Source organism: Ursus arctos, unplaced genomic scaffold (assembly GCF_023065955.2).
Source record: "Ursus arctos isolate Adak ecotype North America unplaced genomic scaffold, UrsArc2.0 scaffold_7, whole genome shotgun sequence".
Taxonomy (NCBI): domain Eukaryota; kingdom Metazoa; phylum Chordata; class Mammalia; order Carnivora; family Ursidae; genus Ursus; species Ursus arctos.
In genome coordinates this window covers 37,680,624-37,703,008 of record NW_026623089.1, presented here as the reverse complement: position 1 = coordinate 37,703,008, position 22,385 = coordinate 37,680,624, and the positions used below count along the sequence as shown (strand labels likewise).

At 41.5% G+C, this 22,385-nt stretch overlaps 1 protein-coding gene across 4 annotated transcripts; it reads right to left on the bottom strand.

The window, feature by feature from the left end:
• Nucleotides 1-15,602: 15,602 nt before the first annotated feature.
• Nucleotides 15,603-21,199, bottom strand: ZNF22 (zinc finger protein 22). 4 transcript variants are annotated; one of them, XM_026481575.4, is made up of 2 exons: nucleotides 20,835-21,199; nucleotides 15,603-18,565 (listed from the first exon to the last, which is right to left on the bottom strand). In XM_026481575.4, exon 2 carries the CDS (start codon nucleotides 18,478-18,480, stop codon nucleotides 17,803-17,805), a length of 678 nt encoding a protein of 225 aa, XP_026337360.3. In that variant the 5' UTR covers nucleotides 18,481-18,565; nucleotides 20,835-21,199; the 3' UTR covers nucleotides 15,603-17,802. The 4 variants fall into 4 exon arrangements, with proteins under 4 accessions (XP_026337360.3, XP_044233963.3, XP_048074953.2 ...); XM_044378028.3 differs by lacking the exon at nucleotides 20,835-21,199 and adding an exon at nucleotides 20,565-20,667; XM_048218996.2 differs by lacking the exon at nucleotides 20,835-21,199 and adding an exon at nucleotides 19,724-20,665.
• Between the last annotated feature and the right edge of the window lie 1,186 nt (nucleotides 21,200-22,385).

The window sequence follows — 22,385 nt, the reverse complement described above, 5'->3', positions numbered from 1 at the left end:
TTAAGATTCTCTCTCTCCCTCTCGCTCTGCCTCTCCCCACCGCGCTCACATTCTCTCCCTCTCCCTCTCAAAAAACAAGAAATACAATGATACAAGTAGTTAACAAGTAAAAGGATTGAAAAAGACATAGAATGCAAACACTAATCAAAGTAATGCTAGAGTAGCTATATTTATATAGATAAAATACACTTCAAAGAGAATTACCATGAATTAAAGAAAAAAATTACATAATGAAAAAATTGTCATTTCACCAAGAAGTTGCAAAATTCCTAAATGTATATGTACCTGAAAAAGAGTCTCAGAATACTTGGTACCAAAAAATGGCAGAATTAGGAGAAATAAACAAATCCACAAATATCATTGGAGACTTTAACCCTCCTTACTGATAATGGATTTAACTGCAGGAAAGAAAATCAGCAAGTATGTGGAAGAACTGAACACCACCCTTAACTAAATAGATATAAATGGCACAGAATGCCTTCCTGAACAATCGCAGAATCTACATGATTTTCAAGGGCACATGAGCATTCGCCAATATAGGCTTTTTCCTGCATCCTAACATAAACTTTAACAAATTTACAATAATTTAAATCACACAAATCATATATAGTCTCTGACCATAATTATATAAAACTAGAAATTAGTAACAGAAAGATAACCAGAAAATTTTCGGGTACTTAGAAATTAAATAATACACGTCAAAAAAAATTTTTGGCCAAAAAGGAATTACTTATTTACCCTAATCTATTATTTATTTATCACCAATAGGAAGATAGGAAGTATGAAGGAAAATATTTTCATATTTTGAACTGAATGAAAAATGAAAACATAGCATCAAAATTTGTGGGATGGAACTAAAGCAGTGTTTCCAGGGAAATTTAGAGTGTTACATGATTATAAGTAAGTCACAAGTCTTGCCCATACTCAGTGGGAGGAATTGCATAAGGGCGTCAATACCATGAGGTGGGGATAACTGGAGGCCACCTGAGAGTTTATATGCCACACCAACTTTATAAGATTTCCACTGGAACAGAGTTGAAAAGTTAGTCTAAGGTAAATCTGTCCTTAGAGAAGGAGAATGGATTTTATTAACCCTTACTCACAAAGTGTTTAGAGAAAAAGTGACTAATCTCTCCTTTCCCCTCCTGTCACCATTCTTATTACTGGTGATGTTAGTTTACTGTTAGTTATAGTTATTGGTTAAAGTTGTGTCTGTTTAAAATTAGTAAAGTTACTACTTTTCCCATTAGTGTCTTATTGGAAGATGCTTTGAGACTATGTAAATATTCCATTCTTGTACTTTTGCCCATTCTTTTAGTAACCAGTAATGATTCTGGCCTGAAACAATTATTACTGTGGTATTTTTCAAATGGTGATGTTCTGTTTCCATCATTCCATCTACACTTATAAGAATTCTACTGTAAGGAAGTGGTTTTCCTTCCTACTATCTATTAATTCTTTACCCGTATCAGCATGGATGGACTCATGGGTATTTGTTTTATTAAAGGGTCTATATCTATTAGTACCACTGTTCATTGTGTTGCACAATTGTTCCATATGTGGCCACTGGGAGCCCCTTCAAGTTAGCTCCTGTGCCTTTTGACATGTCTCCATTATTCTGGGGGCACCTCCGAACATCACAAAGGGGCTCCAAGTTCATCTTGTTCTTTCCTGTAGCAACACTAGAATCAGCCATTTTCCAAAGAGCTCTGATTCCTTTCATTGGGTGAACTTGGGCCATTTCAGCCCAATCGTGATTGACACACGTCCCCATTGGTCATCTGAACCTTTCAATTCTTCAATAGAGCTTTCAATTCTGAATCAACTGGATTTATTTTGTTTTCCTAGGACTGGTGGTGTGTAAGCCTTCATGCATTCCCACATGCTTTATTGGATTACTTAGTTTTTGAAAATTATAAATAGGAATTTGTGATAGAAACTTTCCTCCTGGGAAAAGTACTGCCTTTCTATACTGTCATTTCCTTTCACTGTTATTAACCAAGTTCTGACGTTCTCTTTCCTTTTTCTTGCCTATTTTGTTTGACCCTAGCTTGAATGTTAAAAGGGAAGCTTTTTGCACCCTCAGTGATAGAGATTTTCTTACTCACCATTCCTCTGGCTTTGGAGAAGATTCTGTTAGGCCAGTTTTTGCTTTTGTTTATCGCTGTAACAATAAACCCTTCCTCTAAAAAACACTCAGCAGAAAGGTCTGTCTTGTCTGTTTAAAAGAGAAAGCACTTAAACATAAGAGTTCCTCATTCTTAGTTTTCCGACTCTAGAGCTAATGATTTCTAGGCTATTAACTGTATAGTTTTGAAATCAAAAGCCTGACACACCATTTCATAAGGACCCCTGGATGTTGTTTATCAAGACTTGCTCTTTTTTTGTGCCACAAGGAGTCTCTCTGGGCCCACACCAAACCTTCTTCAAGCAAAACTCAGATGTATTCTCACTATAATCATAATTCTTGTGCTTAAATTCTAAAAGAGCACAATTCCACTAAGCATGATTTAGAACTGCAAAGGCCATTATGGGGAACTTTTCAAATGGCAAAGACAAAGCATTTTGGAGTAGCTTCTGGAGAAGGAAACATACCAAATATTCAGAAGGCAATTTTTTGGATCGGTATGCTGAGGGCTCAACACAAAATTTTGATTCCATTACAGTCTTCCTCAAAAATTCTCTGGGAAAGTTAAGAACACACTTTATTCGTATCATCATATGCTGGTCCTCACTGTGGCTTCTTATGTTCTACCTGCTGTGACATCACCACTGAGACGACTCTCCTCAAGGTCTTGCCCAAAAGACTACTGCTGAATGGGTCATTCCTCACTTCAGATTGCCAGAAGGTAAATCAGTGGAAGATGAATATAAGAGTCATGTTAGAGACTTTGAAAACCACAGAAAAACCAAAATATTGCTATGGGTTTTTTAATTCTTTTAGTCATTTACTGGCCACTTGATCTTCCTCAGATAAAGACAAAATTTATTGAAAACTATCATGTGGGAAAGTTAAAACGATTTTTTAAATTCCATCATGGAAAACACTTACCAAGGCCTAGAAACAGGAAGAAAAGAAAAGTAGGTCATTTTTGAAGTCTTTCCTTAAGACTAATAGCTACCATTATAAACAAAGAAAAGACAACTCTAGAGAAGATTCTAGAATTCTGTTTCAAGAAACTTTAAAAAAATATTCTTGGGTAGACTCCCAGCTAATGTAAAAGGATCCCTGTCCTCTCTGTATAAATGCGCTGAAACCTGAAATAGGGAACTTGGTCAGAAATTTGTATAATAAATTGTAGATCCGGGGGATCTCCAATATTTGGCTGAACATTTTCAGATGGACCTAGAAAAACTGATAAGCTTAAGGCCAACAGCAAACTTATGCCATTGAGATAAAATCACTGGTCCCTGAAGCAGAAATGGAATTGAAAGGCCCTCCATCATCTAAGAATTATAGGACTGTTAATGAGGACATGTGCCGTTATAGAAGCAAAAAAGCAATGGGAAGAATCAATGACCCTCATTATTTAAGAGCAAAACTAATCATCCCTTTCTCTAGTCATTGTAATACTTCTGTTTTATCTCCAAGGACCAAATAGATACGACTGTGGCTCTGTTCAGTATTTTGTGCAATTAATGCAATAGTATACGTTGGGGTTTTTTTGTTTTGTTTTGTTTTGTTTTGTTTTGTTTTATATAGCCTCGTCCAAACAGCATAGTTTCTTTCCTTAGGTCTACCTGAGGATAAATTTTCTGTAACAGACTTGTGCTCAGCATTCTTTACTCTCCCAGGAGATAAAGACAGTCAGTATTGATTTGCTTCACTGGGGGGAGAGTTACAAAGCACTGGGACAGTGATGACTCCGGGACGTATTACTGAGCGCCATCTTTTATCTCCTGACTTTGAGACCAGGATATCCAAACAAGTGTCCATATTCATCCACCTTGATACAACATGTCGATGATCTCCTTCTGTGCTTCACTGATTGGCTCTTCTAAAACTGATTCTAAATATCTATTAACTAAATTGGTTTTAAAAGGATGCAAAGATTTTAAGGAAAAGCTTATCTGACAGCCAAAGGTAGAAGTTGTTTGGGGGAAGATTACTGACTTCAAAATTATCCAAAACTATTTTCTAAAAGACAGCAGAGAGAATTTCTTGGATTTACTGTTTATTGCAGATGATGGGGTCCCAGTTTTTCTGAACCATGAAAGCCTTTCAATGAGCTTCGCTCCTGTGGAATGCAGAAGTTAAATATGCTTTTAGTAATATCGGAATGTTCCTTCAACAACCACCTTTGCTGGGTCTTCCAGGTGATGATAAACTTTTCTTCCTGTATGTCCAGGAAAGTTCAGGCCATGGTCTAGAGGCACGAATGTAAATACACCCATTAAGGACACATCGTATAGCATCTGTCCTTTGACCCAGTAGCTAAGGTTTATTTTTCCTGCCTCTGAACAATTGCAGCTATAACTAAATTTTTTCTACTAGTGAAACTGGCCACTCTTTTCCCCTTACCCAATGACTGGGCATGTTGTGTTTTTAATGGGATTATCTATGCCCAAAAGCTGGTCGTCAGGATACCCCCTCCAAAATCTTGGTGTGATATTATTTCCTGATGGGCTTTATCTTAGAAGTGAAAAAGGTTAATACCACATGTGCTTTCTCCTTTGTCCAAGCAAGAATTTGGAAGTAAAGCTGTGTAGGTTTGAGTTGATTTCCTTTGGTACACAGCTGCATAATATACCATCAGATGACTGTGCCATACAGTTCATTATTAACTGAAGCCATAATTAGTAGAAAAGAATGAAACTAAAGGCTTCATATTCAACTACATAAAAGATTAAGATTCTATACAGCAAAATATATTTTATATTTATATATAAACAAATCAGGTACAAAATGATAGGTTGAAAGAAAATATTTACATCATACCTGACAGATAAAGGTTAGTATGCTTTTTTTTTAAGAGAGCGAGAGAGTGTGCAGGGGAGAGGGACAGTGGGAGAGGGAGAGAGAATCCCAAGCCAGCTCCATGCCTGCTGCGGAGCCCAACATAGGGCTCAATCCCACAACCCCGAGAGCATGACCTGAGCCGAAATGAAGAGTCAAATGCTTAACTGACTGAGCTACCCAGATGCCCCAGGTCAGTATTCTTAATATATTAATCACTCCTAAGAGAAAGACAATTCAGTAGACAAATTAACAAATAATATAAGGGACAATTCTCAGAAGACGAAATGTGCATGTCAAATATACTAATAATCAAGAAAACGAGAAGTAAAATAATAGTTAATAGTGAAATAACATTTTATCTATCATATTGGCCAACACTTAAAAGAATTACAACAGTTAGTGCAAGCTAAGGGCACTGGAAAAAGGCCCCATTCCTCTGCTGTGGTTGTATGAATTGCTACAACCTTCATGGAATAGAACTTGGCAGTACCTAGTGACATTTAGAACACACGTACCCTTTGTCCCAGTACATAAGATCTGTGTATCCAGACTCGGTATCCATGCTAATAAGTTGTTGCTGATGATGTGTTCTTTTTGAGACCAAATTAGTTATCACCATTAAAATATGTGGCAATGTGGAAGTAGTGTGGGATTTCCCAAAGAGGACACCACTTCTCCTAGTCTGACTTCTCACACATTATCCTGTGTACTTGGTGTTTCCCATAGCACAGCACTCAGCAGGAGCAGCAAGGAAAGAACAGAAGGAAATAACCTCAGGGAATAGCAGAAATAAATTCAACAGTCAAGGAGAGAAGGCCATGCTTCCTCAGCCCAGGATGGAGACACCCTGGAGGGCCACCTCCTGGAACTCTGGCTCACTAGTCTATTGATGTTTCTCTCAAAAGTTAATTACTCCCAGAAAGTTTGGGGTAGGGTGAAAAGAAGCCTCTGGATCTTGGAGGCAGAGGGTGAGCCCTGGTCATTCATGTCTGCGGGGATCCTGGGGTCTGGCCATTATCTGCTTGTCACTGATGGCTTTGTTATCTCACGGAGGTGGATATCCCAGTGGGTACTTCCAGGGAACTTGGAGGCTCTGGGGCAAGGTCTCAGGGACTACATCTAGCCATAGAAGACTCTGGGAGCCTTTCTTAAATCTCCCCTCGTAGATTAGAGACATCACATTGGGGATTAAGCTTCAGCATATGAATTTTGGGGGGACACATTCATTCATTCTATAGCATTCTCCCAAGGGCCTGCCTTCCACTTTCTGAGATTTCTTCCAGTAAATTCCCTATAAACACATTCTTGCTTAGGCTCTGTTTCTGATGGTATCCAAAGCCAGAGTAAGTTTATTTTTCCCTTTTTATTCCAGGGGAGTATTTCCTTTCCATTATTCCGCATTATGTGCCAATGACCTGAATGACTTGGAAGCAGATTCTTGTCCAGAGTCTCCAGATAATAACTCAGACTGGATGACACTTTGGTTTCGTGAGACCCTAAGCAAAAAACCTAGTCAAGCCTATCCAGACTGCTGACGAACAGAACTGTGTTGTTTTAAGCTGCTAAATTTGTGGCACCTTGTTTTCTCACTGATCTTGAGTCAAGGAGCAGGTTGAGAGATAGAACCTGTGCTTTTTATATATATATATATATATATATAATTTTTATTTTGTTATATTAGTCACCATACAGTACATCCTCAGCTTTTGATGCAATGTTCCATGATTCATTATTTGCGTATAACACCCAGTGCACCATGCAATACGTGCCGTCCTTACTACCCAATACCAGCCTACCTGTGCTTTTTAAGTGTCTTTCCAAAATTCATGTCCTTCTTGGAACCTCAGAATGTGACCTTATTTGGAAATAGGGTCACTGTGGGTATATAGTTAGTTACAATGAGGTCATGCTGAAGCCAAGTGGCCCCTTCATCCATTATGACTGTTATCTGCACAAGAAGAGAGAAGAGACAGACTCAAACAAACAAGGGAGAAGGCCACGTGAAGGTAGGGGCAGAGTCTGGGGTGACACTAAGGAGCACCAAGGACTGCGAGCAACACTGGAAGCTAAGAGGAAGGCATGGAGCAGATTCTACCCCAGAGCTCTCTGAGTGAGAGCACGGCTCTGTTTACATCTTAATTTCAGACAGCTAGCCTCCAGAAATGTGAAAGGGTCCAGTTCCATGGTTAAAAGTCACCTAGTTTGTGCTGCTTTGTTACGGCAGCCCTGGGAACTGCAGAGAGGACCTAAGTGTCTTCCTGCCCTTTTGGGCGGTTTCTGTTTCATCGATCAAAGCCTGAGCTTTCTGTGAAATGAAGCCTGTGCTGTAGTCTCCTTGATGCCGCCTCACCTGCTAGCCAGTAGGTCGTCCGTCATTCTCAGGTTTTAGTGAGACTGCGAGTTTTTATCCTCACTGCTGGTTCAAGAAGAGTCAGTGGGAGGTCGCAGGAAGCCACTGGAGCCTGCTATGCAGCACAGCTGTCCTCCTGACTGCTGTTGTTGATCTTGCAGGTTTTTGAAAACTACCATAAATCTTTCCTAGAATCAGGTGAGGTGTAAATTAATTATCAAGATAATAAATTTTGCTAGAAGGTAAGAGAGCACTTCGATTCAGTACATAAACTTTGCCTTGGCTATGGGGCTTTGAAGGGTTAAAAGGCCAGCCCCAGAAAGGAAAGGCATAAACCAGTCAATTTCCCTTCAATCTCAGAAAGGGAGGAAAAGAATTTATGATTGTCAAGTGGTATCATTTGGAATAACACACCTCAGCATCAGAAAATGGGTAAGCAGAGGAAATTGAAAAGAATCTGAAACATACATCAGGCCGCATCCTTGAGACATTCTATGCAGAAAAGAAAAAGTCCATCAGAATGCAAATCCGGTTCTGCCTTGTCCCTGCTTCCACCCCTCTGATGGCACCACACTGCCTTCAGGACATCAGGCCACACTTCTTCGCTAGGCATTCAAGCCTCTCCGTGATCTGTGCCCTCCCTAGCTCCCCATCCTCATCTCCTCTACTCCCCAGCATATGCTCTCAGCAGCAGCCACGCTGGGCTACGCACACCCCCCTGAATATTCCATGTTCCTTTACCCCTCTGCCTGCGCACGTTTCCACATGGCCGTGCCTTCTCCTCCTCCACCCCTCTCCCACTCTACTGGCAAATCCTTCCCTGGCCCTCCCAACCCAGGTGGCCCCCCCGCCCCCACCCCTAGTGCCTGCTGGAGCCAGCACAGGTCTCTTTTTGCACATGTCCCTATCCTATGCAGTACCTCATCTCATGGTTGACTTTTCTACTATGCAGAGAGCTCCCGGGCAGGGGCTGTGGCCCAGTGAACTCCCCCTTGGCGCGACCGGTACAGTGCCCGTCAGTGTCGGCTGACTAAGTGATACGAAGTAGAGCCCTGACTGCACTTTCAGAGTCGCATCAGAGGCGAGCGGCAGCTTGGTGTCTGTAGTGGAAAACCAGAGAGGGAGACAAAACCTCCACACATAGGCTGGGAAGGCCATGGGTACCTAACTTTTTAAGCCGAAAGAGCACATGGCCTTAAAAGTCATGCCTTTTCCATCTCTGTGACTCACGGGCACCACAGTAACCAGAGTTTATCTCCAGTATGATTTCCCAGCAAGAGGAGCTGAGATCCCTTAGAGAAAACTGAGTCCACGGCTAGAAAGGAGATCACAGTGGGTCTGGACTTACTGATAACACAAGGTGAGGATGCTTTCAAGCTGTCAGGGGGAGGGGCTCCCACTAAGGAGGATGAAAAGTCAGAATTATAATCATGATGAATTAGAACAAGTTAAACCAGTGAAAGGCCCTGAGTTAATAAAATATTTAAAAGAGTTGATATGATGTGATAAAAAAGTAGTTGTAATGTCAAAACAGATGAGTGCAATAGGATGAAAACAAATTTTTTATTTCAGTTAAGTATCAGAATAATAATATAAGGAATTTTCCCCCTCCTAATTATATGTTAGTAAAAGGGTTTTGTGTGTGTGTGTATATATACACACACACACACATATATAAGAATATACAAATACGTATTTTTTATCTAAGTAAACAGGAAAGAAAGAACAAAATGTGTTCCGTCTGGTAATGTGCAATCTGAAGGGCAAAATAGATCTTCAATAATTCTGCCACAGAGAATAAGGTTTAAAACTAGTACTTGAGTTAGCATCAGATGTTTTAAGGGAAAACTGCCTATGATGAACCTTTCTAAATTCAAGTGTGAGGTTAAAAACAAATTTAAATAAATTCACTCTTATTACTTCTGAGTAGATAATGATTTACTTACCGGACATCTTAGAAGACCTGAGTCAATACATGTGAATATTTACTAGTATCTTTCTGTGAGAATGGATACAAAAAAATACACACAGAGATGAATTATTGTTTCTTTTAAAGTAGTCGCATCAGAAAGTATGTGTTCATTGCAATGTTCCCATTACTTCAACCATTGTTAGACTGCTAATTTAGAAATTTGGATATTGTTTTCAGAGCTAATTTATAAGTTTTAAGAATATAAGTCCTGTTCCTTTACTCATTTTTCTTTTCTTGTGTCTTTTCTTTCTCTCCTCTTTTCTCAACTCCCTCCTCCCCTCCCTCCAAATGTTAGAAATGGCATTACTCCTCCCCTTGCAAAACACATCCATTGGAACCGCCATAGAGCTAGCAGGCAGAGAGTGGCTAGACCTGAGCACTTCCAACGGCAGCCCCCCAAAGATCTGCCCATGACTCGGAGGTCCCTAGAGCTGCCCTGGCTGACCTTCCTTCCTAAGGCCTAGTGGCTCAATTCTTTCTTTAACCATCTTTCTTTACTTCTCATTGGGCTCTTTTAGTTAGCCAAAGTTGGTTTCGGCAGCTTGCAGCTATAGAATCATAACTGAGACAGTTTTTACTTGTCAGTTTTGACTTCTTTTGACAAATGGGAAGACTTAGGGTCGGAGAGGAAAAATGAATTGCCTGAGGGTACATGGACATTCTACAGCAGAGCTGGATCTGGAACTCAGGACTAGTCACTCCAACTCAGAGATATTTCTCTTATATGCACTACCTCTCACATTCGACACCCTTCTTCCCTTCCACCCCCACCCGAGGTGCACCCAACCACTGAACACAGAGATGTTCTCATACGTGGGCTCTGTGACATAATTCGGCCTTTTGGAAGTGGGAGAAAGAAATGCACCAGGAAAAGGATTGCAGGAATAAGTACCAGATGAGATGGTAAGTTTATGAAATGCAGTGTTACTTAGGACTTCTTGTCCACCAGGTAAAGGTGACAAAGTACCTAGGCATTGCTCTGGGACCCCCTCTCCTGTTCCCCCAGAATGTTCCAGCTACAGGAATGTAATTGGCTTTACGTTTATATTTTAATTATAAGCATAATGCATGCACACGCTCAAGAGTCCAACCTCTGGAAAGCAAACCGCTCTCCCAGCTCTCAAGCTCTGGCATCAGTCAACCTCTACGACCTCCATTCCGCATGGGGTCTAGCCTTGCCTTTGAACCTTCCTCTCAGCGGCCTGTGCTGCACAAATTTGCATGGAGAATCCTTGAAAAGAGTGTTTCAGAGCAGAGGGGCAGATAAAAGCATGATGACTGAGGGGAGAATGCCAGGTAAGGAAAGGGAGGAGACAAGCACAGGCAGATCTTTCAAGGAGAGCAGAGGAAAAGGAGAGAAAATAGCTATGGTTTGCTTAGCCAACACTTCAGATGATTTCTTTTCCTCTTCTATAAGAGAGGGACTTACTTATCCCTCTGTGCCTTAGAAGTTATTTAATATCCAAGTTACTGTAGAAATGGAATGAGAATCAGATAATTTTACTGAAATGTGCTTAATTTTAAAAATTATGCTTGCATTTCCAAAGATGTTTCAGTGAATCCCAGCTGACTGTAAAGGGTGGCGCTAAGTTTTCAACATCTCGAGTATGGTATTCTCAAAGGAAAATACAAAGTGAATGTGGGTCAACTACCGTCTGGTTCCCATTATAGCTCCTTTGCTGCCATGCAGTGACAGTTCCAGGAAGTACAGGACTTCCGACGTCCTAGAACAATGAAAACTTTCGTGACTGAGTACTTTCTATTTTCTTTGCCCATGTGGTGCCTTCATTGGGTGGAGATATTTCTGAGCCTACGGATTCAATCCGCCGACTTGCATCAGTGGTGACCATCTCCTGGAGAGCACTTACTAAACATGTTTCTGGGTCTTGTACAAAGCGAGGCAAGCAGACCCCTGAAAATGGCATGTGGTCCATCTCTGGCTCAAACGAAAAGCCATGAGGACATCATGAAAAGTAAGTTCATCACTGAATACCTGGGTTGCTTCCATATCTTAACTATTGTAAATAATACTCACCCTTGCCCCCTTTGTTCCAGAACACTCTTCATGGCATATGGGCTTTAACCTGCATTAGTAAACTACACAGCTTTCAACATTGGAGAAAACAAGGGAGGGTTCAGGGAATTAAATGAGGAAAAGAGGGCTGGTGTTTGTAATCCTGTCCCTTCGCTGGCCGGTCTTCTGTTGGCCTGTGAGGAGACCCAGCCAACAGGGGGCAGCAACACCATTTTGTTTTATGCTCACTTCAGAGTGGATGCTGTGTCTACTGCAGGCCAGACCTGATTAAACCTTTGGTCCCATTGAAATACTTTCCTACAGATGACGTCCCCATGCTCGTCCCCCTTGTGAGCGGATAGAGGCAGCCCTGTGCCTCTCCCCAAACCACCATTCATTTTTATCACATCTTCAGGAAAAACCATAGGTCAAGACTTGTAAAATTGTCCTTGGAGTAGCAGTGTTGAACGACCAAGGTCTACCTGTAAAACACAACCTAGGTTTAGATCCCTTTGGTTCTCAAGGGGCAAATAAATCCAAATTCATGGGTGTCTGTGCTAAGATAGACCCAGGCACGGAACCAGAAGAGCCAGAGGAGTAGTAGTCAACGCTCATTCCGTCATTCTCTATTCTGGCAAGTCTCCTCTCTCTTTGAGGAGAAGAAGTCCCAAGAAGTTGGGACTATTACTTTTATTTTTAATAGCCATAAAGATGTATTCATCTCACATGATCTAGGATGGGGTAACAAGATTTTTAAATCAGACATCCAAAAGGCCATGGACCTTTTTGTCCGGTTTGACCTTAAGTAAGTTCCTTGAACTCTCTCAGTCTGTTTCTTTATCCAGACAATGGGAATAATATGTTTTAAATTGAACTGTGTCCTCCCAAAATTATGTTTAAGCCCTAATCCCCAATGTGAATGTTATTAGTAGACAGGGCTTTTAAGGAGGGAATTAAAGTTAAATGAGGTCATAAGGGTGATGCCCTAATCCAATAGGACTAGTGTCCTTATAAGAAGAGGAAGAGACCCAGGGAGCATTCTCCTCTCTCTCTTTCTCTCTCTCTCTCTCCATGCATAAGGGAGAGGCCTTACAAGAACACAGTGAGAAGATGGCTGCCTAGAAGCAAGGAAGAGAAAAACAGAAAACAACCCTGCCAGGACCTTGATCATGGGCTTCTGGTCTCCAAAATAGTGAGAAAAGTCTATTGTTTAATACATGCCATCTGGTATCTCATTATGGCAGGCCAAGCACACTAATACAATACCTAATGTTGGCACAGGATGGGGCAAATAATTTCCTTCTTGAATATCTTTCATGCTGAGACATAGATATTCAATCTCCTGTTGCACTTGTTCACCCAGATACTACCACAAACATCTCAAGATCAGCATTTCTTAAAACAAATTCATCAACTTCTTCCCCAAACCTCCTAGCTACCTAGGCTGGAAACCACCATTGTGTTCCTCTCTTGCTTGCACCTCAAATCTGATGTGTCTCCAGCCCTGTCCATTCTGTCACCACAGGATCTCTTACTTCTCACCTCCTCAGCATTCCCCACTCCAGAACCCCACTTTAATTTCTTCCTGCATGGACTATTCTAAGAGTCCTGTTGACTCTCAGTGACAGCAAGTGGTCTCCTTGACCCACATCTCTACATTTTAAATCATCTAGAAAACATTTTTTTCCAAAATAGCAACTTAAAATCTCTTCCAAAAACTTTTCAGACTTTCTAATTTTGGAGGGTCTGTTATTGCTTGGCCACAAAACCAATACTAAGAAATGTGTGTGTTTTGAAGTCTGCCAAGTCCTTAAAATGCTCTAGATCTGGCTTTAAGGTGAAAAACACAGAGTGTTGGCTCATTGAAAAGTTGGAAATGACAGTCTTCTAAAATGATATAGACTTTATGTATGTGTATTTTATAATTCAAAGAGCATAAGAGAAGAATTGGGTCATTAAAAAACAATCATCCAATTTAGGGGCAGGTGAGGTAGGTGGCCTTCCAGGTCCCATCAGACCATGAGAATCTCTGATTCTTTAAAGGTCGATGCCATTTTACACAGTTGTTTATTCATTCATTCATTCACTCCCTCAACAAATATGTGTACCTTGTACAAGGCTAAAGAATGAATTACACAATGAGCAAGGACCTCCAAGAGAACAGAAAGACTGAAGAAGAGGGATAAGGATGGCAGATGGGGGAAGAAAAGTTCTAGGTGGGACTCTCCAGCTAGGTAGGTATGGTAGCTGACAGCTGGGCTAGAAACTCCCCAGAACTAACTCCTTCCCTCTAACCTTCTTCCTGTACTTCCCTCTTGGCCATTCTTCATTAAAACTTTGACTTGAATGACTACTATAAGCCAGGAGTTCACAGTCCAGTAGGAGAGAGGAAGAATGAGAAAGATTGAAACATGGAACCTTACAATTCAGTTTAAAGAAGAGCGTGTAAGGAAGATTCAAGGCTGACTTCTTGGAGGTTTCTCAGAGTAGGTATTGGTCAAAGCAGGGTAAGTGAAGTAACAGAGGAGCTTGGAGTTGCTGTCACTCAGCGTGAAGGAGGGAACAAAAGGAGGCCCTGTAGGTCCAATTAGCCAAGTGGGTCTCTTCTGGGGGAGTTTTTCTTTTAGCAACGTGTTGCTCTGTTTCATGGGATCATTGCCTTCCAACCTATGCCCTAAAAACCTTTATGAAACTCATCTTAATGGTTTCACTCCTAAGTTGATATTTAAGGCTCTCCTGGAGGCCCATTCCAGCCGTTATCTCCCACACCTCTTGCATGAAGCTGGGCTCTCAACAAAGCAGCTACTTGCTGTTCCGAGCTTTCTTCTGTGCTTTACAGCTTCCACTCCATCATGTGGCTCTGTCTGTCCCCTCCTTGCTACCCCCCTCCCCCCATCATGCACAGAGGCTTTACATCCAGTCCAAGTGTGGTACGCTGGAAGGGTAGTGGCTTAAAATCTGGATTTTTGGTTTCTCTTGGAAAGTCAGGAGCTGGTATACCTGGGCCTGAATGTCTGTGTGGCGACAAGCGGCTGGAATGGAGTCGAGTTATCCTTCAGAGGTGCGCGTGCACCAGTTACAGCCCGGGTCTCTCTGGCGTAGCTGCCTGGCCTCTACAGCCTTGAGGATTTCCATTCCTTAACCTAGTAAATATCATCCCTTCCTTCCTGCCTTCAAGTACTAGATGTAAATTCTCCCAATCTGAATGGCAATCACACCATACAGTCATCACCTGTTTTAATATTACTTTAAAAAAATATATAACTTATCTTTTTTTCTCTCAGTCTTTTATACATGGCCAGTGCTCAACAAATTTTTATTTCCTTAACAAAATGAAAGCACTTTGCCTCCCTGATATGGAGTATAAGTATTATTTGTGGCTATGTACTTATTTGAAGAAGGACTCCTATTACTTGTCAAAACATTCGTGAATTCTTAAATTTCCCTTGGAGACTTATTAGATGGTTCTTGCCCTTTATAGGCATCCCTTTCTCTGAGAATCTTGACTCAACTGAAGTAAAAGAGAATTCACCTTTACATTTATGGGATTAATACTTTTGTCACTGACAATTTTAGATTCCATATAATAGCTTCTCTGCCTCTGGCAACCTAATAATCAGTAAATTCTGAACAATGTTCTAGGCTCCATGCTAAGCTCTCTAACTGCATTACTTCATTTAATTCCCTCCACCATTCAACCATAGGTATCTTCTCCAATTTACTCAAGAGCAATTATTCAAATTGCCCAGTTGCTAGGTAATTAAGATGTAAACCTAAGTAGGCTGACCCCAAGGCTGTCTTCATCATTAAATCCTGCCCACCCTTACCAAGGAATAGTATTTGGTATCTGACTTAGACACCCTTGTATGGAAGCACATCACTACCCTCCAGTTACAGCAGCCGCTCTCCAGCGTATCCTGGACCAGCGTATGGGCATCACATAGGAGCCTGTTAGAAATGTAAATTATCTGGCTACAGCCCAGACCTGATGAATCAGCAATTCTGGGAATGGGCCCAGAAATGTGTTAACAAGCCCTCCGGGTGATTCTGAGGCACCCTGAAATTGAGAACCACCGGGCAGAGATCCCTGTACTTGCTTTCCTAGCTTCTCAGTTCCTCTACTTGACTACTCACTTAACCAAAGTTCCTTAAACTAAGGCTGCCTTGATCAGGTTTATCTCTACCATACTTACGAAATGACTGAATAAACGAAGGTGGCAGGCAAACAGTTAACAACACCCCTTACTCATTAGTGTAATGTAAATGAAATTTCAGCAATACGTAAAAAAACCAAAACAAAACAAAAAAAACTTGGAGCTTTTATTTTCTTCCCAAGTAAAACATCCAGAGATTGTGTAAGAAAGGAGCCTGCCAGAGGAGTAAAAGGATTCAGTTTTGTAACCCTGAGTCATGATGGAAATTCAGAGTATTGAGAGGCAGCGTATTGTCATGCGAGACTGTACTCAGAGGCAGTGCCTATCAGATTCACATTCTCCTGTAACTCAATTTCTAGTAGCAGAACACATCCTTTAATCCATTAACTTAAAGCAGCTGTGGTATTTCCCTCGTAAGATGCCCGTAAAAGGAGGTGAAGGCTGCCGCAGTGCACGTTAGTGACTACAGAAGGCTACCGTGTTACTGACCTACCCGCTTCTAGTTTTAGGGCTCTGAGAAGAAATGCATACCATAGGCAAACTGGGAATACATAAAAATCTGAAGAGTATTTGCTTTACTTCTATACAGAATATGGAAGTCATTCAGGGTAAAAAATATAAATTATGAAAGCTAACAATATACAGAGGTCCTTCTGTTGCACGTTGCTGTCAAAATTGGCGAATTCTTAAAGTGGTGTTGGTCCCAGTCAGAAGTTACTCCAGACACAAAACTGCTGTAATACTGATGGCAGATCCTCGAAATGGCCCTACAGCCATGCCCCTGCTGCAGTGACCTGACTGTGATTAACAGGACACTTGCTAAGTGGTCACGGTCGTCTTTTGTAAAAGATAACTGCAATCAACTCATACTCACGAAACGCTTTGTGGATATTTTGTTGGACAACTGTTGTCAATGAGACCATCTTCTATGACTTGCACTCAAAAGCAAGGCCAAGAGGCAGGCAAAGTTCAAGCTTGAGGAAATCAAAAACAGGCAAATCAAGTGATGCTTCCAAACGCTGTGATTTTAAGTGTTGTCTATATCATTAAAACAATTTCCCAGGAGCAAAATAAGCAGAGGATAGTAGTATGCAAAATATTCCATTTTGTTTTATTTTTATGGATAACTGTCATTAATACAGCAGGAGCTGGTATGATTATAAAAGATACAAAAAAAAAATCAGAAGAATGTTAGCATTCAAGAGAAATTAAAACCTGAGCTGAAGGCTGGTCAGAAAGTCTGACACTTGGCACTGTTCTGATGAAAGTTAAGAAACATGTATGCTTGACTTCATAAATAATTCATATTAATGCAGAGAAAGTTAGCTTACATTTCAAAATCTACACACGGAGCTACAAATGCACGGACACTTGAATTAAATGACTTTCACTATTGACGAACATTTGTTTAAGATAACCAGTGTTACCCAAAACTCTCAAAGGGGGAAAACAGGGAAATGTAGATTGTAGATTTCTAATTAACAAGTTGAGGTGTGTTGGTATATGGTTTAATTATTTATTCAGGTAGATCTAAAAGGCTAGCTCAGTTTGTCAGAGCATAAGAGAATGCCAAAAGACAAAGGCATGGGGATGGACCAACATAAGTCCACCCCAACTTCTGGAAAACAAGTGACCCAGTGTAACACCACCTCAAAGAACTGCGCTTCTAAGAACAGAACTGTGGTCTAATTCAGTTCTTACTTTGGCTTCTAGAATATCTCTAAGAATTTGGTGAAAAAGAGGGAAATTCAATTCCTTTAATTAATAACTGTCCATAAGCAGAAGGGGAAAAAAACAACAACAACAAAAAGCTAACAGAGTGATGGGCTTTGTGGATTAAAAATCTGTGAACATGAATACATATTAATACGCTGAATTTTGAGTCATACTTACAAACCAATGGTTAATATACTACAAAACTTTACAAACATAAAATCTCCTCATCAGTTGCGGAACTTCCAAACTAATGGAATTAATTTCTTCTCCCTTTTAATGATGCCTTCCACAGGAAGTCCTAAAGCTGAGGAGTCATCAGAATACCTGCACTTTTACATGTGTCATCAAAACATGGTTGTTTTTGTCCAAGTGATGCAGGAAGCAATATCACATGAGGTCACGAATCTTATATTCTCTCAAAACATAGTTTCAGTTTTTTGTACTCCAAGTTACATTAAAAAAAAAAAAGATGAGAACAGCTGGACTCATAGCTTCTTTCAGCCCAATGTCATTACAGTGTCTCCATGCCAGGAAAGGGTATAGTATTTAAGTGTCTATGACAAAATATCTCCAGTTCTAAAAGAGACAGCTTTTACTTATTTATTTTTTAAAGAAGCCTGAAGCGGCGCCCTTTCCTTAGCGGAGACCAGCCACTGACTTCCTACCTGTACCGGCTTTCCAGGATGACACTAAGTGAGTTTTTGACCTGATATTTTTGCCGCGGGTTTTACGAGGTTTCTCTTCTTTGTGCACCTTCAGGTGCTGCCTAAGATGAGAGCTCTGGCTGAAGCATTTGCCACATTCGCTGCACTGGTAGGGCTTCTCCCCCGTGTGGGTTCTCTGATGTTGAATAAGGTGGGAACTCTGGCTGAAACATCGACCACACTCATCACACTGGTAGGGTTTTTCTCCAGTATGGATTCTCTGGTGCTGGATGAGATTTGAGCTCTGTTTAAACCTTTCTCCACACTCATCACATTTATAGGGTTTTTCCCCGGTATGGATCCGCCGATGCTGAATGAGGTTAGAGCTCTGAAAGAAACTTTTCCCACAATCAGCACATTTATGGGATTTCTTTCCAGTGTGAATCTTCTGGTGTTGAAAAAGAGTTGAGCTCTGACTGAAACTCTTCTCACATTCAGTACATTTATAAGGCTTCTCATCCAGGCTTCTTCTCAGTCTACTCAAGCTTGAGTCAAATCGAACAGTCATTCCCCATTTTTGCCGCTGCCGCCCTGTCTTGCGCGGGTTCTCATAGGCTTTTCCTTGGCTCGCGCTCCAAGAAATACCTCCCTTTGGTTTTCCTAACCGCATGGTGATGAGCCAAATGTATTCTTAAGAGTCTGCTCTCTTCTTCTGAACTGAAGTTTCACCTCCTAGAGCTATACAGCTCAATTTTCTGTGTAGAAGAAAATAAAAGCCAAAGCAGATCACTCGTTATTGTTATTATTCAACTTTAACCCAAATTATTCAATCTTCAACCCACTGAAATTGCATCCATGTGTAAATTAAAAACGTATCCAATACATATGAAAACAAAGACAATTCTGGGAGGAAATACTTGCAAAATAATTCTAGTAATTCCCAAGATTTCAACTTAATAAATATCCCCAAATTTTGACCAAATTTACCTATGGAATTTTTGTCTTTTGGGACAGGATAAAACTGATAATGTGAAATATAAGTTTTTATTAGGCATTATCAAATGAGTACATAACTGAAGGATTAAAAGGTGGAGACAACAAAATATCTTATGGGAATAGAAGAAATAACTCTGAAAGACAATCAAAATTTGGGTAATAGACTATCATTACATTTTAATATTTTCTCCCATGTTAAAATTCTACTTACTTACTGGTGACTATTTAAGGCATCCAAATTAGAAAGAAATGACAAATCATACTACTTTATTAAATATTTTTGTTTATCCTTGTTTCGCCATTCTACTTTCACAGCATGGATACAACTTGACTAACTTTGTAGCGTAGTTTTGAAAGTAGGAACTACCCTATAAGGCATGGCAAGTTTCTGTGAGTCAGTTCAGTAATACTTGATGAGAAAAACTAAGTGAAAAGATGATTTATTGTTTTTTCCCCTTAGATTCTAATGACCCAAGAAAGAGGACAATTCTTTGAAAACCTGAAACAAGTGAATTGTTTCTGGAGAAGAAAAAAAATTCAGAAGAACTTTTACTGGAAAGTGGAATGGCAACTGAGTAGAAACAAAGGGTGGTGAGTAAAACAAAAGAAAAGGAGGGGGAGAAAGTAAGTTTACATGCAAAAATAGGAGAGAAGTTTTAAAATACCCAAATGCTGCAAAAATTCAAATAAATTAATTTCACTTATTTACTTATAGTTATTTAAAATAATGGCCATAAACAAACAAGCCACAAACTCTAAACAGGTGACAGTGTGAGATAAGCTAGATTGAAAAAGTAATAGAATTACTGAAACTATTTTTCACATCTTGTGTCAGGAAGTAGACTTTAAAAAGGGGATAATTACCCTGGGTCTCTGCATAAAAACTTACAATGCAAATAACTGAAAATACAAATTACATCACTGTTCTTGCCTTTCCTTCATCCTTTTGTATAATTCAGACTCCAGGCCTGCTAGTGCTGAGGACTTTATTTGGATATTTAATAACTATCTCTGTTGTAATCATGGTTGAGTATCAGAAAGAGCAAACTGCATTCAATACCAATCACTGAGAGAGCAACACTCATTAACTTTAGTCAATATCTGCAGAATATCTATTACAGAATATTTATCTATTTACAGAATATCTGTTTCAAAGAGACATTTGTTAGATACATGGTGTTGATGTTCAAAAAACAGCTATAATGGGAATTATACATTGAAAAAAAATTTACTTTTTAATACTATAGAAGTCAGATCTGGTAGGAAACTCTGAGACTATGTAATCCACCGAGAACACTACAGATGAGGAAATCATACTAAGAGGCAGCCTTAGTGGTATGCCAGACACTGTTCTATGATATTTAATTCCCATAGCAGCTTTATGCGAGGCTCTCCATTTTACAGCTAAGGAAAGGCAGGCCGATTTCGACCAGGTCCCCAACCCCTAGCACCCTGATCCTAGAGTCTGTCCTCTTGGTGGTAGAACTGATGTGCAGCCACAACTTTCAACACCAAGACCAGCGCCGCGACCGGTGCTCAGCATTAATTCCTCCGCAGGTGCGGGTATTATGGTAAACCTGAGCGATGGGAGCTGTCGCCGTGCGAACGCGCGTATCCGGAATGGACCTGCTTTCTCCTACATAAAATCGGGAGGACAATAAAGCTGCGACATCGTCGGGGTGTCAGAGGGGTAAAGGAGTCAGTAACTGCAGCTCGCTCCTAACAGCCCTGTGCTACTCAAGCATTTGTTCAAAGTACTTAGTCCTGAAAAGCCCCGGGCGACGGCCGGCGTGGGGACTGCGGCCGGACTCGCAAGAGCTCCCATGCAGGCCTCCGCCCTCCCCAGGCCTCCGCCGGCCGCTCCTCGCAGGCCGGGCCCGCCCAGCTCCCTCCGCCCCCGCCCCCGCCCGGCGCCGAGCCTTCCCAACGGCTCCGGGAGCGGGGGTCCGGGTCCGTGCCGCCCCGCGGCGGCCAACCGGCGCCCGAGCCGCCTCCGAGCACCGGGCGGCGCGCCCCCGGCCCACTCACCGCGCAGCGGGCCGCCAGCAGTCTTGGCTCGCTCGCTCGCTGGGGGCCCCTCGCGCCGCCGGAAGTGCGGGCCTCGCCGTCAGACGGCGCCGCGCGGCCGCTCTAGGAACGTGGCGGGGGCGACCCTCTATGGTGCTGGGCCCACCGGAAAGAAACCCTTCGTTTCTTCTTGTTTGTTTCCCTTGCCTGCCGCGCGGACGGCGTCCCGAGGTTCCGCAAGACCTGTGGCCGGGGTCCCTTTGTGTGCGCGCCGTGGTCTCCGGGGCCGGCTAACTGCAGCCCGCTCAGTCGGGGCTTTGGAAAAGCAGCACCGGCCTGCCCAACCCCAAGACTTCATTCTTCCTACAAGTACTGAGCACTTAGTAATTATAAAGAGGTACTCTGGAGAGCCCAAACTGTTACTGAATACACTCGACTGTGTTTAAAAAAAAATTTTTTTTTAACCAAGTAAATGTCAAGTTTTGTTTTGGTTTTTTTTTTTTTTTTTTTTTTTTTTTTTTTTTTTTTTTTTTTTTTAGTTCCAGTGTAACTTACAGTACTATATTAGTTTCAGGTAAATTTTAAGATCTCAGTTGGTTTGGTTAAGCAATTCACGAAGTGGAGATGTTCCAAGAAGTTGTACAAACCGGAAGGTTTTTATAGGAAGGAGGGTGGGACAAAGAGTTATTAGCAAAAGAAAAAAAAGATTGTTACATTTTGGTGGGGAGGGAAGGAAAGGCAGTTTTTGTCCTAAGGACGACCTCATTAGTGCCTAAGGAAATTTCAGATGTTACAAGGCCACATTCCTGGGATAGGCTGAAACTGTAACTAAGTCATGGGAAGGGGGGCCAAGGGCGAGGGACGGGGGCAAACGACTCCATTTGGGGCTTATTTAACACCTGAATTACAACCAAAAGGCCTCTGGAAGATGGGAATGATCATACTCTAGAGAGAAGGAAACCAAGGCTTAGAGAAGTTTGTTCAAGTTCCCGCAGTGTTAAGTGGAAGATCAAGGTTTGGGAGGAGTCTTTTCCACACCAGAGTCTCCTGATTTTTCAGCATACTCCCTCGTTTCTCTTTAATAATGATCTCTCCTGGTTCTCCTCTCTTACAAGCTCCTCCTCCTCCACCAGCATGGCAGGTGCTGGGTCATCTGACCTCTCTTCCTTTCTCTGTGCCCTCATTCCCCCGTAGAGCTGCCCCAGTCTGATGGCTTCCAATACCATCGGTTTATGCTGAAGACTCCTGACTTGGTAACTTTAGTCTACCCCTGGGATGCAAGTATTACTGAACTCCAGACCCATATATCCAATTGTTTACTCAGCTGCCACTCGCATGTGTGATGGACATCCTGAACCTAACCTGTTCCAAGAAGGAACTTTTTTTTTTAATTATCATATGTTTTTATTATATTATGTTAGTCACCATACAGTACATCCCCGGTTTCCGATGTAAAGTTCGATGATTCATTAGTTGCGTATAACAACCAGTGCACCATGCAATACGTGCCCTCCTTACTACCCATCACCAGCCTATCCCATTCCCCCACCCCCTCCCCTCTGAAGCCCTCAG